This window comes from Agrilus planipennis, unplaced genomic scaffold (assembly GCF_000699045.2).
Source record: "Agrilus planipennis isolate EAB-ADULT unplaced genomic scaffold, Apla_2.0 scaffold55, whole genome shotgun sequence".
NCBI lineage: Eukaryota > Metazoa > Arthropoda > Insecta > Coleoptera > Buprestidae > Agrilus > Agrilus planipennis.
In genome coordinates, this window is record NW_020438918.1 from 739,240 (window position 1) to 757,731 (window position 18,492).

The 18,492-nt window shown below is 31.1% G+C and overlaps 4 protein-coding genes across 5 annotated transcripts in view; 3 read left to right on the forward strand and 1 right to left on the reverse strand.

The window, feature by feature from the left end:
- LOC108736910 (probable serine/threonine-protein kinase DDB_G0282963) overlaps positions 1-9,674 on the forward strand; it is a 27,918-nt gene extending 18,244 nt beyond the window's left edge. Inside the window, exons 1-6 of one of the 2 annotated variants that reach the window (XM_025973734.1) lie at positions 41-513; positions 581-790; positions 2,567-2,811; positions 3,459-3,706; positions 4,600-4,719; positions 6,084-9,674. In XM_025973734.1, coding sequence (XP_025829519.1) covers positions 303-513; positions 581-790; positions 2,567-2,811; positions 3,459-3,706; positions 4,600-4,719; positions 6,084-7,353 — 2,304 coding nt within the window. In that variant the 5' untranslated portion in view covers positions 41-302 and the 3' untranslated portion in view covers positions 7,354-9,674. Of the gene's footprint in view, positions 1-40; positions 514-580; positions 791-2,566; positions 2,812-3,458; positions 3,707-4,599; positions 4,720-6,083 lie in introns of those variants that run through there. The other variant, XM_018469521.2, reaches the window with a different exon arrangement.
- A 101-nt stretch (positions 9,675-9,775) lies between these two features.
- Positions 9,776-12,572, forward strand: LOC108736911 (Golgi integral membrane protein 4-like). Its single transcript, XM_018469522.2, has 6 exons — positions 9,776-10,063; positions 10,119-10,297; positions 10,363-10,479; positions 10,733-10,876; positions 10,933-11,683; positions 12,035-12,572. Exons 1-6 carry the CDS (start codon positions 9,883-9,885, stop codon positions 12,094-12,096), a joined length of 1,434 nt encoding a protein of 477 aa, XP_018325024.1. The 5' UTR covers positions 9,776-9,882; the 3' UTR covers positions 12,097-12,572.
- An 873-nt stretch (positions 12,573-13,445) lies between these two features.
- Positions 13,446-17,930, reverse strand: LOC108736895 (protein RRP5 homolog). Its single transcript, XM_018469501.2, has 15 exons — positions 17,679-17,930; positions 17,496-17,627; positions 17,272-17,439; positions 16,942-17,215; positions 16,694-16,863; positions 16,402-16,632; positions 15,921-16,339; positions 15,565-15,805; positions 14,846-15,509; positions 14,552-14,787; positions 14,283-14,495; positions 14,100-14,228; positions 13,788-14,046; positions 13,551-13,716; positions 13,446-13,464 (listed from the first exon to the last, which is right to left on the reverse strand). Exons 1-15 carry the CDS (start codon positions 17,763-17,765, stop codon positions 13,446-13,448), a joined length of 3,408 nt encoding a protein of 1,135 aa, XP_018325003.1. The 5' UTR covers positions 17,766-17,930.
- A 377-nt stretch (positions 17,931-18,307) lies between these two features.
- LOC108736896 (L-galactose dehydrogenase-like) overlaps positions 18,308-18,492 on the forward strand; it is a 19,253-nt gene continuing 19,068 nt past the window's right edge. The window contains exon 1 of the mRNA XM_025973708.1: positions 18,308-18,311. Within this exon, the coding sequence (XP_025829493.1) occupies positions 18,308-18,311 (4 nt within the window). The remainder of the gene's footprint in view (positions 18,312-18,492) is intronic.

An 18,492-nucleotide genomic window follows, 5' to 3' on the forward strand; every position in this document is an offset into this window, starting at 1 on the left:
AGGAAATTTGTCTAATATAATTTATTTCACAACTTTTAAGATTATATACTTTTCCTAGGAATTGTATACAGTGACGGATTACACACATTTCCGTTAACATATACATATGCAGGTCATATTATGTGGAATTTGTTCACTCTATCGAGTATTTATTGTATATCTTTCTCGTAAAGTAATGAGAGAAACATCCGCCACAATCAAATCGTTGTATTTATATTTGATGTAATAATGAATAAAAAGCATTTTGCTGTTAGTTCTCCTTCCCCATGAGATATTAACCATTTTAGGCCGAATTGATTCATATGCGAGCCGAATTGGTCGAATCGAAGTCGAAGCACGAAATTTTGGAACAAGAGTTGCACAATTTGATTCTTCAATTACACTCGTCGCAATTGTCCCAATTGCCATCGTTATCGTTAAATAAAAATCTAGATCCGACAAAACATGACATTCACAACATTAAAAAGCGACTTGACGAAGAAATAAAAAACAGCCCTACGCGACTGCCAAACAGTAAGTCATTAAGTCGTTTAAAAAACGATAAACATTCGTAAGTCGTAACGATTAAAAAATATTCCAGTTAACAAAGACGGAAACGACGAGATTAAAATAAACCCTTATTATATAGAATTAACCCAGTTAAAGTCAGAAAATGCACAAATACAACTAGAAAATGCTGCCTTGAGGAATTCCATTTTAGCCCTGAATAGTGAGGTGTATGGTGCCAAATTGGCCGCCAAATATTTAGACAAAGAATTAGCTGGAAGGATCCAACAGCTACAGCTTCTAGGTATGAACCGCTTTGATTTGGTTTTGTATTGAAGTAAAATGTTCAAATGTTGTTGTGGTATGTTGGACAAGGGTTATCTGATCTTTTGACTGATCATTAGCTGATTACGTCAAGCTTCAATCGCACATATTTTTATTTCACTTCTTAAACCTAATACATGTACGTACAGTATACTACTATATAACTCGAACATCAATGGAGATACCAAAAATGTTATAGAGTTTTCGACTTATGGAGGGTTTTGACTTAGGCGGATTTTGATTCGATTTGCAAAGGTTAAAATTTGATGTACTTACATTGTCGACGAATCCTTAAAGTCGATAACTTAACGAACTATAAATAGACATAATAAATTTTCAAATTATCGAGTTATAAATGTTGTAAAATAAAACATTACTATGTTCGAGATACAGAGATCCAATTTAATTTTTCTAATTATATGTACTAAAATGGCTTGCAGGGACTAACTGATTATTTAGACTAATACAGAGTAATGAAAGTTTTGGGGCTTGAAGGGAAGGGACAAAACATTTTTTCGCGTTTTGGAGGTTTTCTTAAAGAGGTTCTACTGTACTGTACTGTACAGTGAAATTAAACGATTTTAAATTTACATAAAATTATGTATATACATAAGTCTTGAGTTTTATTAAAATCAAACCCTACAACATTCACGGGTGTGAAAATATCCACATCCACAGCATATACAGGAATCAAACTCCGAAGTACACCACGAGACTAATTAATATTAACTTGACCGTAGAAAAAAAAACGTTACAATTACCAACAAAAAAGTGAAAGTTAATTACAGTTGAATTATTCTATGAATTATAAAAAGGTAAAAACGCTCAGGTCCGCTGAGAAACTATCTCAAAGGCATAATCTTACTTTAAATGACTCTTAGAGTTTAGTTACGAATAATTATTGTGGGACAAGAAAAACTTTTCACTAATTAAATTAAATTAGAATTTATTAAAATCCTTGTATCCTCTGACAAATTGCCTTAAAGGCATAATCCTGCTTTAAATGACTCTTATAATTAGAGCTTAGTTACGAGAAATTATTGTGGCTCAAGAAAAACTTCAATTGAAAAATCATAATTTAATATTAATGGGTTTCGTACCGTGTAACTAATTCTTGCGCAAAGCTCCTCGATTTAGATCTTCGTACCAAAGAAATACCAACGGGAACTATTCTGCATACAGTCGAAAGCAAAATGCAGATTAAACCGCAGTTGATAGATAGATATGAAAGTTTTTATTCGGAAGAAAGTGTCAATAGAGTTTTTTCTTATTTAAATAGTATTGTAGTCCTCGTTCTCCCTTTCTACATTTTTATAATTCATGGAGTATCAGTTATAGTAGCGTTGACTCTTTTGTTAGAAATTGTGATGTTTTTATAGTTTTTTTCTACTGTGATATTAATGTTAATTGGTCCTATGACATATTCCGCAGTTTGGTTTATACATATTTTTTGAAAAATAAAAGATGGTATTAAACTGTATAAATTAAAGTTATCTTTTATAATATGACGGACTCAGGATTTATCTAATCAAAAGGATTGTTTTGGACTCCACTTTTCAGGTTATACTTATTTAAACAGTGAATATCCTTGGGGTTGGAGTCTCTGTTTTTTTTTTAAACACAAGTTTGGACATTTTATTTCAAGTTACTTCCAGTAACATTTTTAACTTGCCAAAATACAAAAACCCATTAGTCATTTCGCTTATTTACGCCCTTGTAAATGGTCCCTTTGGGAATGTTTTTCGTCTGTAATTAGGTAGAGAAATGCGAGGCGAAATTAGAGACAAGCTTTGGAGACAGTTAGAGTCGGAAATATTACTTCAGAGACATAAGACTGTTGTGAGGGCTTGTAGAAGAAATAGCGTGATATGTAATTCGGAGGGTGGTGGATCGAAGCCAAGCGTGCCCTCTATAAACGAGGAGGATGCCCAACAATTTGGTGACGTCAGGACCGTATTAGTCAAAAGAAATGCCGGACAAGGACTTGGAATTAGTATAACAGTAAGGGGATTGTTATATTTTCGTAGGAGGTGACTCATAGAATGTGCAATTTGGCTTCTACAGTCCCTAATTTAGTTAGAAACTTGCTTCGGCCTTCGTCTGTCTCCAAAGGGTGAAAACAAGTCGAGATAATCGTATCGGAATTTAATTTTTTTTCTAGCCGATCAAACTCATTTTCCTATGAGTCACTCTCACGATTTTCAAACAGTTTTACTCATGCTTTCGACATTCTTATAATAGTTCTTGATGCTGAACAAATGGAGAAAAAGCAAAAACAGTCCCAAATTTCATCAGTACCTAATATTATTCGATTGATACTTTTGGTTAGTATATCTTCATTTTATTTTACTTTGTTCAACTACAAATATTACACACTTTTCTAGCGTTTAACTGCTCCTAAACATGGACAAACAATTACAATTTCAATTATTAGTTTTCTCTCACTATCAGAATCATTTGACTGTCTGTATTAAAACAGGAAAACTGTTTTGCTTATAGTTAAACACGTAACATATAAAGAATTACTTCAAGAAAAAATAAATTATTGTAAAAATAGGTAATTAAAAGAAGTATTGTTTATTTGGGACCAATTTGCCGATTCTCTATTATTAATCGCATTTTTGATCATGGTTCTGTTATCTCGTTAGGGTGGTCGTGAACACGGCGTTCCCATTTTGATTTCGGAATTGGAATCAAATGGTCCTGCTGCGTTATCAGGACAGTTGTACATAGGAGACGCTATTTTATCGGTTAATGATAGGGATTTACGTCAGGCGTGTCATAGAGAAGCTGTAGAAATTTTACAGCAACAATCTGGCGATTGTCGACTAGAAGTACAATACATTGCCGCTGACGATAGTGATAATTCTTTAGAGGAAGATGGCCTAAATTTTAGGTGAGTCGTTAGTCAGACAAACAGATTTCATTAATCCTGATATTAATTCGTCTAGAAACAAGAAAGAAAATATCTAAAATATTATTAAAATAAATTAATTATCACCCCCTGTTAAATACCTAAAAGAATTTCTATAGGAGATTTTATTTGGGTTAATTTCGCCGAAATTTGGAAACCTCCACAAGCGCAATCGAATAGCACTCTGTATTTTCCAATTTACACTTACAATCTCGCCGTAGATTAGCTGACAAAAGTCAGCTAGAGTGTAGCATCTTGCTCTGTAGACGTGCGAAACGTCTAATCGTCACTAGATCCGAAAAACGTTAATGGACCAGTGGTATCGATGCTCGGCTGCCATGCAAACGGTCCTGGCCTCTATGCTCGGTCGATACTTTAGCTTTTTCTTAATTTAGTTAGTTAGCTTTTTACTAACATCTTTTGCAATGTTAAACGTATTAACAAAAAAGTGGTTTTGTTTTATTGTTTAAGATTGCGCTAGGAAAAGATATTACGAACGACTTCAGGTTCATGTCCTTTATTTTTGTCATCGCTCTTGGCTTATATTGTAAATATACGGCGGAATTTAAAGATATAGAGTGAGCTTGTGCAAATTTCTGAATTTAGACGAATTTATTTGAATAAAACATGAAATCCTCGATGAAATTTTTAACATAATTGTGTTCGCGTGCTGTAATTCCACCGACGCATCTTTTTTGTATTGCTTCAAGAATTAATTCTTTTGGTTTCATGGATTTCGACTGAGGTCCGGGCCATTTTCTTCAACTGCAGCATTAACAATGCAGTAAAGATTGACAAGGGCATATTTCTATATTTTCTTTCTTGATTCAATAAATAATTTCTGCTCTATCAAATTTCCTCCACACTTTCGTTAGATTCTTTGACCACGAAGTATGCGATCCGAACGATTCCATTAGTTTACATCCCTTACATTCCACGGGGTTAATGAACACTCCAACCGCTCCGCGAACTCCCGAATCAACCACTTGTAGCCGGTAAGTTTCAACCCTTGTTGAATCGTCCTTTTATGTGAAGAATAAGTTACATATTGTATATTCAATATATGTATGTATAGTGAATTCTGCACGGTGTGATACACATTATATATATATTTAGTGCTTATGCTCGATATATAATAGGCGTGAATTGATGCACTTCTTGATTACACAGTATTAACATATTTATGTATTTACCATTTTTTTTATACTATACACTTATGCATATATGTATATATACTGTTTAAAAAAAAGGATGCCATTTAATTATTATTACTTTGTTACTGTATTTATTTATTATATGTATATTTATTTTATCTAATTAGAAGTCAACGTTATTTTTTTTGCACATTAAAGCATGTACCGAATACATGTAGGGATCAATGCAATTTTGATAAGTTTGAAGCTTTTTTTGTTTTTAAATAGGTAATAATTTGCTGTGTTATAATTGTAGTCGTATAGGTATAAATATTGGCGTATATTGTTTAAAACTATTATTACTGTTGTTTTTAAATAAAACACTATTCCAATCGGTACACTACAATAAAAAAGCATGTTAATTGTGTTGTTTATTTTTTTTTAATTTTTGCTGCCTATAATTTATTAATTTTATTCGAATAGTAGCCTTATTGGTTCGTCAAATTGATGGAATGATAATGTAGTAAGTATTATTTTTTTTGTTAATTTATTTTATTTCCATTGCTTTTGCAATTTTTATTATAATTTTCTCTTATTATACAGTCGAACTTCTGTTAGTCTAACATAATACGTACATGTTGTTGTACATTTATTTCGAACTTTTTTATACTCGAATTTCTCCATTTCTCTAACATTTTTACATTATAAATTGAATGTCTATTAATTTTCTTCGGAAAAACAAATCGTAACTATAATAATCACTTACCATTACACCATAAATTTTCACTGTGACACTTAATAATACATTATGGAAAACAACAAAAAAAATGGGTTTATAAGATTGCAGTGAGAAAAGCTAACACGAACGAAGATGTGAGATTATAAATGTTATTAGAGATGATATGATTTCAAACAGAAATTAAAAAGTGACAGTAAACGGTAATTTTCCTTAATTCGAGTTTTACCTAAGTCGATCACGACTGGTTGATAGCAGTTACTTCAAGAAAATTGATTCCAAAAATTAACTTTTTACATTTATGAAATAGACCTTAAAACAAATTAATTTTTCTTTTTCCATTAGGCTTTTTATCGTAAAAAAATTTTTTTTTATTCGTTAACTAATATATGAATGTAAAAATCGGTGTTGTATTAGTGCATGACATGTGTTGTACTCTTCTTCCTTCAAGGCGATTTTTTAAGCGCTCACCGAACTTGATCGATTTTAGGACAGAATCAAGAAACGGCAGTTCTTTTCCAAGTCCGATTCCTCTGATAATTACAAAAACTGCCGACACAAAAAGTAAAAAAACAATTGAAATACAAATGAACAATAATATTGATAATATTGTAACGAGCTTCGATGAAACAGAAGAAAATCGAAACAATACACCCACGAACTCAACAAAAACTATAAACGACAATACTACAACTACTGAATTGATCACTGATGAAGTTAATAGCAACAACATTCCCCTGAACATGGAATCAAAGACCGAAACTTTCACTAATTCCATTGAAAACTTGCAGTATCGTTTAAATAAAACCGTGGAATTTTATAGTAAGACAAATAAGAATATCGATCTTGCTCAGAAAACGACATCGGTCGATAACAAAGAAGAAAATCTTAACTGTTCTACTAATTCGCTTGTTTCGGAAAATTTGTCGTCGCCAATGCAGACTAGCGCTGACATTTTCCTAGATTCCGAAATTCTTTCCACCGATGTCGCTTCTAACGACTCGCACTCGCCTAAAAACATCCAGAACATTGATAAAGTCGATCAACACGACGACGAGACCGACAAATTTGGCAAGTTGATTGAAATAAAAAGATTTAACGAGTTTTGTTTGGAAGCAAAAAGATCAAACGTGTGTAATTACGAAGAAGAAGACCTTTCTAATCCTAGAAGCGACCAAAGCCTTCTCAATTCTGCCTCTGAAAGCTGTGATAGCTCACCGTTGCACAAAACAAGTCTCGATTACAAAAAGAAAGCCAAAAACAAAAAGTATTTCGGCATGAAAACGTTACAAAATATTTTCGCTCGTCACAACGGCTATTCAGATATATCTAGCACGGCTTCCGAGATGGGAGATGATAACAAGGAGATAGCTTACGATGATGGTGCAAAAATTACAAAACAAGAAGAAAATTATTCGGAAATCCAACACGAAAATATTGTGGACTCAACCAAACAAAAAATAATATCGACTGCAGACGATATAACGGCTCAGTTTGAAGAAAATATTCACGCATTTTTATCGGAAACGTTTTCTAAAAGTAAATTATTCCTGGACCAGGCCACGAATGGCATGAAAATTTATCCGAGACAACAGAGTCATAGTATGCGCATTGGAAAGGCTTTACGTTTGACAAATGACGATCAGACGGAAATCATCATCAGCGAGAATAACAAGGACAAGTATACTAGGTATGTCAGTGGATCAAATACGACGAATATAGAAGGAATTGGTGATCCCAGTTTTGGTACGCCCGTTTGAAAACAATGATAAAAACTAGCTGTACCGAGATTAAAATTTTGGACTCTGCATTAAAATTTTAAAATACAAAACGTTTGCTTTGCCTATCGAACAGAATAAAACTATAAATGTTTTTGCTTTAAAAAAAAATTATCGCGCTTCATTTACCTTACGTACACTACTATTACTGTCTAAAAGCTTGTTCCAAAATTTTAAAACTCGTACTGGTAAATCGATGCCATTTCTGTTGATAATCAGGAATCAAAATTTTATACCACAATTCGTTTGTTTTTTAAGTTTCTTGGCACATAAAATAACTCAATCGTATGATAATGTGATACAGATATTCATTTGTGTGTAAGGAATGTGGGGGGTAGTTGTAGACTAAAAATAAACTTACTATTACTTGTTATCTATTCATTACAAAATTTTTTAGTAAAACAAAGATATAGCGGAAAGCTACACTAATTCGTCTTATCAAACCTGCAACCTAAAAAGGGGCACTTGACTCCCCCAAAACAATGTTTCAAACTTGCCGTCGAACTCCCCCCTGTCTGCATTATATATACAGTGTGTCACAAATTGCTTAGGCTCATGTTTATCGACGTAATTTTTTTAAAAACATACTGGTATCAATCCTGAAGTTTTGTCAACAAAAATGGGCAGTTGGGCCTTATAATCTCCTCAAAATAGATAGTATTTAACAAAAGTATTAGACATTGAAATATCATCTGCTTTTTATATAGATACATACTTATATAATAAAAAAAAATGGATGATATTTTAGTTTACGATAGGTAGGTGGATTTTTATAGATGTAGGTATGTAATTTTACAACGCCTGATGTGTGGCAACAAAATAGATAGACAGACAAATGAAATAACATTATAATTAAAGCCCTTTCCTCCAGTACTTATACAGAATTTAGAAGCAGTATACATAGATGTTGTACATCTTTAATACTTAAATCGTGACGTAAAATAGATAATTAAAGTTAATGTCGCCGCTGTTATTTACCGGTATACTTAAATAGCAGTATTATCTTTATTAATACCTAGCTAACAATTAGTAAATGTGCATAAAAAAAAACTTTGGATAATAACACTGCTTAAAGGTAATCAAATACAATCTTTGTTTTTGCTCAAACAATTCGCCGAGAATAAAGTTAGTTTAACCCTTTAAACGTTTTTCAAATCAGTATTACCTCACGTTGTTTGTTGTTGTCCTATATAAGCCGTTAAACTGATAACTCAGCGTACCATTTATTTGTGGTAAAAGTTTGTTTAGTTTATAATATAGTGGTAACTGTGTAGTACGTTTATGTTGTAGTCGTGAAAGATTTTAGTTTTTGTTTAATATACTAGTAAAATTATCCCGAAAATCAAATCAATTTTGTGTTTATTTATGTTTAAAAATTAACAAAATATCTTAGCACTTACGAGTTTTGCACGTATGTATAATATATTCTAAATAATAAATAACCAACACTATTTCTGAACAATGATTATTATATAAAAAAATCTCTTGAGCGCTTTTATCGTTTACTTTAATTTATTTCTTTTTAATTCAAGAGTCCCACCTGATATTATTTCCGTTTTTTTCTTCTTTTTCTTATGCTTAACAAAGAATAAGCCACAAGCTTGAATGTTTTGAGATTATGCAGAAAAAACGTTAGCAATCGTTTTGTTAAATGCTCTGCTAGAATAAGAACTTTGTGAAATGTATTTTTTTTTTAGTTTATGCATCAATTAATTTATTATATACCTAAAATTAAACTACCGTATCTTACTTTGTTTTGTATATTACAATAAGTCTGTGTAATGTACCTTTTGTAATGTTTCGAAGCATATCATTATTGCTTAAAAAATATTTAATGCATTACATAAAAAAGTGATAATTACATATGTATTCTGATAAATTCCTTATAATTTGCACATATCAGTGTCCTGTTGGATCTATATTTTACAAAATACAGATATGTGGTAGTTATTCATATTTGATTTACTTAAATTTACTATAGGAAGTAACTATGATCTATTACATTAAAAAAAATGGTTAGTGAATAAAAATGAATACAGTCCTGTATTTAATTCAACTTAAGATAAAGATTTAATATATTTCTATTACTTTTTTGTTTAATTATAAAATATATGTCCATAAATGTTTTGTTTATAATCATTAATATTTATCACGAATGTAGTGAAGTATTGGAGAGATATACGCTGTTGACTACTGGCATTTAATTTTTTCTTTATAACAATTGTACGCCCCTAATTGCTTTAATAAAATACAGCTTTTTAACAACACTGCATTAAAATTAATTTTTGGGAATCCCCGTTTTTATGCCTTACTCCTATAGATAAGGAATTACTCTTTACTTTCTATGACACTAAATAACAGTTCTATGTAATCTATACGTATGTTTCTATAGTTGTTTGAGAGAGGTTATGTGCAAGCTTTTATTATTTGTCATTAGAAAGTGAATGTAATTATAATTGTAGAAAGCTTTACTCAATGCAATTAAAAACAGACTTATAGTTCTCAAATGTAATGACTACTTCAAGAGCAGTACGTGGCACAAAAGGCCGAATTTTTGTTTATATTTGTGTAGTGTTAATGATCACAGGAGTAGTTGTCTGTTACAATAGCACCCTTTCCCAATTAGATGATATTCGAAAAGCAAAGGATCAGTGCCATCAACAACAAGAGAATTTGTCCACACAATTACAAGGTGAAATCAGCTGCATACTATCATTACATATTTTACATCTCTAAAAAAATTTTAGTTATATTTGATTATAAGCAAAGACTAGAGAAGTCTCTGAAAACTGAAAAGGCCGAACATCAACAAACTAAAAGTGATCTCGAAAAAAAATTAGCAGATGAGAAAATTAAAAGTGAAAAAATTGTCAAAGATGATGAATTGCAATTATCTGCCTTAAAGCAAAATTACAAGTTATTAAAAGTAAGTGCTTATGCTATGTATACAGATTTTGTATAAATTTCTTAATTGTGAAAAATTTATTGCAGACACAGCATGAAGATTTTAAAACTCGAAGCACTAAAACTGAAGAGGAACAACTCAATCAAATTAATGTTCTTAAAGAGAAGCTGAAGAAGTTAGAATTGGACCACGAGGAAGTAAAGGTCACTGCTTTTTATAGTTGGTACAATTTGATTCAACTTTTTGGACTATTAATTAATTTCTCCTATAAAAAACAATTAGATTGTTTAAATAAGTTTAGTCATAAACAATTAAATTAATTCAAAATAACATTCATCAATTTTAAAAATAAAAGTACCTTAAGGGCTAGTTTGCTCCTCATGCTTACTTACCTAGTACTGTAGTTTTTAGAATAATTTAATGATAAAATAATACATTAAAATAAATTCTTTTTAGGCCCAATTACTGAATTTAAAGCATGAAAAAGAAAAATTAGAAGAGCAATTAAAACAAACAAACACAAATATGAATCCTGATAGTGAAGCAAAACAAATAAGGAATGAAAATAATAGTGTGAAGCTAGAAAATAAAGAATCAAAGGTGAAAAGCCCTCTTGCTTGCTAAAACATGCAGTAAAATAAAATTGAATTTTTTAGCACACACAAGAGAAAGACTTGGCAGCATCCAACACTCGCTTTTCAAAACAAATCAGCAGAGGTGATGCAGGGTACGAAATAAGAAATAATGGGGGTAAATCAGAAGCAGAACAAATGGATATTCCAAATAATGAAAACAAAGAGAGTGAAAATGTTTTAGCAGCCCCCAACAAAAATTTGCAATCCAGATCAAGTACAAAAACTACAATTTTGAAATCTAAAGTTTTGGATGATGCTCAACCCATCAATGTACCAACTATAACCCCAGGTTCCATTAAATCATCACCAGAAACTAACAATTTTGTTCCAATGCCTTATGGCAAGGGGAATCTTCCAAATGGAGTCGTACCTCCACCAAACAGTGTTGTTGAGCAACAAAAAGAGGACAACAATAATCATATAAAACAGGATATTAAAGAAACTTTTCCAGAACGATACCGAAGTAACATAGAAAATCAAAAAGAACCATCTGATGAAAATAAAATCAAAGAAGCACAGTTGAATGATATTAGAAATCATCTGATGGACACCAAAGACGAAAATAATGCAATCGAAGATGTCGATTCTCCTCCACACAAAAATAATCAGCCATACGACCCTGCATTTGCTCTAGACAACAATCAAAACAACATCGATAAAGATAAACCTGAACATGAGCATATCATGAGAATTAAACCCAATAATTTTGACGATCCTGCAGCAGATTATGACAGAAATGGTCATGATGCAGCTATTGAAGAGGAAGAAGATGGTAAAGACTTCATTTTATAAAAACAATATTTTCATTATGCTATAAATCGTTTTTTACTGTGAAGTAATTTTATTTACATTAATTGCAAACTTTTTATTGTATAGTTTTCGCTTATTTATCTCTTCTCGCACTTTCTTCTACTTTTATACAGCCTACATCCTTAACTGTTAATAGTAATATTCTAATATAGGATTTTCCTTGCGCCTCACTGCTATTTCTGCTTGTAATGTGTCTATAACTATATTTTCATATCTCAGGTATCCTACCTGCCATCCTATTTTCCCTATTCTTGTTGAAAGTATCTCTATTAATTGCAAAACTGTTTACAGTATTTTTCGTTTTAACTTTTAGATGATCTCGAAGATTATGGTAATGGAATGGGAAACCAGAAAGAACCTGCTGTGAGACATTAATTGTCAGTACATAGAAAATACTGAAGTACCTAGGAGTAGACATGCAAGTGCTCAGTATGGTATCTGTAAGTTCCTTCATGTTCTTAGCATTTTTTTATATAAATATAATACCTTCTTTGAGGAAGTCTACAAAAATTCCAAATATTATTAAATTCAGTTTCTACAGTTCTCTTAAGAAATGGGTGTAGTTAAATGTTTGTGACTAACTTTTTATGTTACTCTTATTCTAGAATAGGCAGAATCAAAGCTAATAAGGGGCAGAGTAACCTTATTCTTTAAAAAATCGACACCGACGTTTCTGTTTAGGTGTACGATTTTCTCAAATCAGGTTTTTGAGTCAGTAAATAGTTGATTTCACTTTCTCCGCCATCTGTAAACAGCGATTTAATGTCGCAAAAGCCCACCTTGAGAAAGTTTAAATTAAAATGCTAAACGTCGGTGTAGGTTTTATAATAAATCAATTCATTTTGTCCTTGTATTGACTTTTATTCTGTTTTCAATTTGATTTTATTTTTAAACACTACCACAAACGCGGTTCTTTGAGGATATCATATCTAATGATTTTGAACAGTATTCTTTACCAAAAGTATGCTTATTGAAAAACATTATCTGAAATTCTAATGATATGAAAAAACATCAATAATTAGAAACCTCATACAATTAATAAAAAATGATATGGCTTATTAAACATATTTGAGACTGAAGTTGGAAAGCATTTGATTTTAATCAAGGAAATGTCTGCATTGTCTTTTCAAATGAATAATAAATTCTAAATTAGTTATTTAATTAAATGCTTGAAAGAAAAATTGTACTCGTAATTTGTGTTCTCTCTTCTACCATTTAAAATTCATATTTTTATTATAAAGGTTTACACGTTTAGAATAAGGCTGATTTTAATTGTATATAAATGCAGAAAAAGTGTCATAAGTCTTATAGAGATGTAAAAAGTACCTAGCTCTTCTATATATCAATAATAATATTAATAATTGTTGACCNCCCTCTCACATCCCCGTAAAATACAATTAAAATTCCTGCCTTGTAAGTTTTAACAACAAGCCCCGGATAAGATTCGCCAACAACAGCATCTTCACTACTTTTAAGAACTTTGTCTGATTCTAGAAAGGCTTGTTTGAGAGTAAGATAAATATTATCATGTTCATCAACATTCCATATCCTGTAATTAAATTACAATAAATCAATCATAATTTTTTAATACCATTTTATTCTATTCCGTAGGAAAAAATTTTTAGTTTGTCTTTAAAAATAAAATGAAACAAACATCAACTAACTTTGCCTGTATTTTTTGACCAATGGAAAATTTTTTCTTGATGTAGTCACTGTAGTGTGAATTAGTTATCCAAGACTCTCCTAAAAATATTAAAATGAATTTTACATATATTCAAAAATATTATATTGTTCAATTTGGAAATTTAAAAGAATTTTAATTTACATACCTTGCTAAATCTATTTTATTTTGCTTGACAAGTTGATCAACATACGTACACCAGACGTCAACCCTTTGGGGTACAGATTGAATAATAGTTTCAAATAAAGCTTCGCCTTGTTCAGGTTCTCCATAATTAAACTCCATAATGGCAAATTTGGTAATTAAATCTACATCTGTAAAAGAAAAGCAAAGTTATGTGTATTATTCAGCTGAAATTTACTCAATTTTGTCGCTTTCAACTTACGTTCTTTTTTATTAACCACAGACCTCAGAGCCCCTTGTTTCAGGTTCCTTGCATCACTGAACCTTCCGCTTGTGTAATAAATCTTTGCTATGTCTATCCACATTCGTGGATCTTGCTTAAACTTCCCTTTGACCCTTCTTATTTTTTCTTGCATTTCCGCATAACGTTGCGAGTCAGCCAGCATTTTTATTGTTTCTATGTACACTTCGTACGAATCGTTGCACCGAGAAGCTTCTTCAAACGTTTTATCGAATGATTCCTAAAATGTACCTGAATATTTAATTCTAACAAATAAATTATAGATAAACTTACTTTGTCCCCAAATCTGTTTTCTAAATTCAATAAAGCTAACCAAACGTTTAATTTTTCCTGGGATTCTCTCATATCGATTGTTTCTATCGCTTTTCTTGCTACCGCTCTTGCTCTATCATTTTGGGTATTCTGGAAGTTGAAACAAGGTATTTTAAAAAACACAAAAATATATAAAATGTTTACCCCTATATGGAAAGCCATATACTGAATCCAAAGTTTCGATGAGTTTGGGTTAGCAATAAGCAACCTATCAAATTGATCTGCACTCTGAGGATTCTCAGATGCCTCTAAAAGCTCCATTTCTTTCCTCCGTATTTCCTCCTCTTGTTTTCTTGCAATTTCTTTACGTTCTGCAGGTGTGAGGCGCTTTTTTTTACTTTCTTCTTCGCCTTTTTCCTAAAGAATGATATTATTTATGAACCATATTATAAATAGTAAGTAAATACAAATACCTCATCTGATTCACTATCAGATCCATTTTTCTCTTTATTCAATACGTTCGTATCTGAAAAGAAATCATGAACACCCGGCAGAAGAACCTTGAGGTTTTTTTCGTTTTGCGAATTCATTTTCATTTTCTTTGCTTTCCCATTATCCGCAGTCTCATCCTGCAACTTCCTTTTCGAATTTTTATTTTCACGATCCACCACTTTTAGTTTTTGAGATTTCCTCAAAGCTTTGTTTCCATCTAAAATTTAATATTAAAATTTTGTTGTACAACCCTTTAGGTAAAACCAATAGTTTACCTTTCAGTTCTTTCTGATTTTCCTTTTTTAATTTGTTTTCAGTTGTTACTACATTTTCTGATGAAGAACTAATTCCTTCGTCGTCGTCTAATAATGTATTTTTTACTTCTTTTCCAGATTGTAATCCTACTCTCTTGCTTTTCGAGTTTGCTTGCTTTGAAATTGATTTTTTTCTTAAATTGTTTGTCTTTATTTTCAAAATACGATCTTCATTTTCAGAATCAAAAGATTCACTTAACCAACTGTTATCATATCCCTCCTTCAAACTGAATTCTTCTTCAACAGATACATTTCCCTCGTCGTCCGAAAGGTCTGCATTTTTCTCTTTCATCTTCTTTTCCACCTCTTGAGACTTACGAACAACTGTTTGACCTTTACTTTTCTTTTTACTACTTTTTTCTGTTGAATCTCCAATTATTTTTTTCTCTGAAACTGTACTGTTTCCTTTATAATCCATGTGTTCAGTATCACCTTGTACTATACATTTCTTATCTGCTTTGTTTTTCTGTTTTTTAATTGTCCTACTTTCTTTAGATGATGTTTCACAATTTTCTACATTTTTTTGTCTTTTTTTACTGTTTCTCGCTTGTTGTTTACCCTCATTCAATACATTTAAACTTAATGTAATTTGGTCATTTCTTATCTGACTTATAACAACATTCACCTACAATTTTGATGTCTCAATCTCATCCTAAAATTAAAATATTTAAATGTCTTACCACTTGGCCAACATGAAAAGCTTCTTCTGCTACTAAACCATCTAAATATTTCTGAGGAAGAAACCCTCTCACATCCCCGTAAAATACAATTAAAATTCCTGCCTTGTAAGTTTTAACAACAAGCCCCGGATAAGATTCGCCAACAACAGCATCTTCACTACTTTTAAGAACTTTGTCTGATTCTAGAAAGGCTTGTTTGAGAGTAAGATAAATATTATCATGTTCATCAACATTCCATATCCTGTAATTAAATTACAATAAATCAATCATAATTTTTTAATACCATTTTATTCTATTCCGTAGGAAAAAATTTTTAGTTTGTCTTTAAAAATAAAATGAAACAAACATCAACTAACTTTGCCTGTATTTTTTGACCAATGGAAAATTTTTTCTTGATGTAGTCACTGTACTGTGAATTAGTTATATGTAAATTTTTTATGAAACCCTTAAGACAACCAAAGGTTACTAGAATTCCTGATTCTTTTATTTCTATAATTTTTGATGTAACAATTTGACCTATTTTTGCATCTTTAATGGAAAACCATTTTTCTTTAATAAGATTTGATTGGACTGTACAAAAGTAAACATTGTCCAAATGATGATAATCCAAAATTCGGCATTTGTGTTTAGACCCCACGAGATACTTTTTCTTAACGTATTCGGTAACGTTTGTATTGGCGCTTTGAGATAACGAAGGTAAAACTCTTTTTAGGGAAACAAAACCCCTTCTATTTTCATTAAGTTTAAGAACGATTCCACCAGAAATACTAAGAACCTGAAAAATAATATTTATTTTTCTAAACATATTAGAAACAACAGCAACAACAAAATAAATACCTGAGCTAATGTTACACTTCCAATTGGAAAATGGGGCTCTGAGGCATCTTCTAAACTCTTCAATGTAAAGTATGTTAATTTTGTTGTTGGTTGAATATAAAGAACTCTCCCAAGAACAGTCTTTCCAATTTGATAATTAGTTTTAGATTCTAAGCATTTTTTGAAATAATGTTCATTAACATATCCAGTACACATATCATTGAAAATTACTTCAATGCCGTATTTCACATGCTACAGAATAAAATTGCCTAATTGATTTTCCAAAAAATTAGAAATATTTATTATATTTTACCTTATTTATTATCAAACTAAATGCCATTCCTGGTACAATTCTATCTAAACTAGCACTTTCGACTTCTTTAGCTGATAAAATTGATTGATTCATAGCAGTGACAGTCACTGTAGATACTGTTGAAGTTTGATCACATTTTTCAACAACACACCAAAGGGGTTCACCTATAACTATGAAAACAAACAGAAATTAAATATTTATAAAAACATTTCCATCATTTAGGAATGTATCCAAGTTAAAGTTCATACCTAATGTCCTGTTTTCTTCTAGCTTATCAAATGGTAAGAATATTCTACAATTTTTGTTTCCATTGGTTAGTTGATATCCATGATCAGACACAGATAAAACAGCTGTCCACAATAGCTGTCCTTGCCTAATATCCCGATGGCTTAATTCAAAATTTATTGCTGTTGGTTTAGTTGACAGTAATACATTTGTATTTTGGTCTTCTTGTATTACACTTAAAATTTTTGTGGGAATATACTGCCCTATTCTAAAAATAGTGCTTAGTGTCACTACTTCCTGCAAAAGCATAGGTTTGTTAAACTTGTATCTCAGCAACAAATATTCCATTTTACCTTATCAGTTGCATTTTCAGAAACAGCATTTTCTAAATATTTAGTAAATTCATCGGAAACAGAATTTATATGTAAAATACCATATATTCTTCCTGGTAATTCAACCTTTACTTTTAGATCACTTACATTCTTTATACAACCTAGTACAAGCATACCCTCTTGAAGTTTCTAGGAATAAACGAAAATAAGTATGATATTAAACTCATTACACAAAATTATTTCACATTATAACTAAGCTGATCTACTACAGCTGCAGAAATACTATCTTCTATGTTGGCTCCATTGCTACTTTTAGGTTTCTTCTTATTAATTTTCTTGGTTTTACTTTTAGCAGGTTCGTTTGAAGTAGCAAATAACTAAAATAAACAAAATATTAACGATTGTTATGAGTATTTCAAAGATCCTACATTTTTGACTTTATAAGTAGCTTCTATGTTGGCTGGTAAATGCTTCTTTCCTCCTCTAGGGAAATTTTCACCAACTTCAAGAGTCATTTTAAACAAAACTTAAACTTCACACAGAGTTGAAAACAGGGTACCACTTAATTTTGTTTATTATGTAGCTGTTTATTATATTTTTAACATCACTGCACCATGCTAGCAACACTAACTTAACCTCAAAAACGTGACCTTGATACTTGACTTTTCCCAATATACGCAAATCCCATTGCTTATAATTTTATTCAATATATATAAAAAAAATATGAGTGCTGTCAGCACAGGGCAAAGTAATAATACGTAAATGAAAGTTAGTATCAACAATTTCTTATGCTGAAGTGTACGATGTGTTGCACACCTATTTACAAACAATTCCTTTAAATTTAATTCACTGATTACTATACATCTATTAAAAACCCATAATGGCCGACATCAGTGACAATACGACAACAATTGAAAAAGAATGATGGCCGACAACAGCAACAATTAGAAAAGAATGATGGCCGACAACAGCAACAATTAGAAAAGAATGATGGCCGACAACGGCAACAATTAGAAAAGAATGATGGCCGACACTACGTTATAGTGGAGCAATAAAAATGGGCGGGGTTAGGAAGAACTAGTCTGTTTAATAAAAATAGAAAACCGGGATTTTCAAAAATTTTTCCGAAAAGGACTTAAAATACAAATTATCTTATAACTCCTTTATTAAGGAAAATATATATCTTTATTATTCCGCAAATCCATAAAGGAATAAGTATCTTTTGTTTAAAATGCCCTTTAT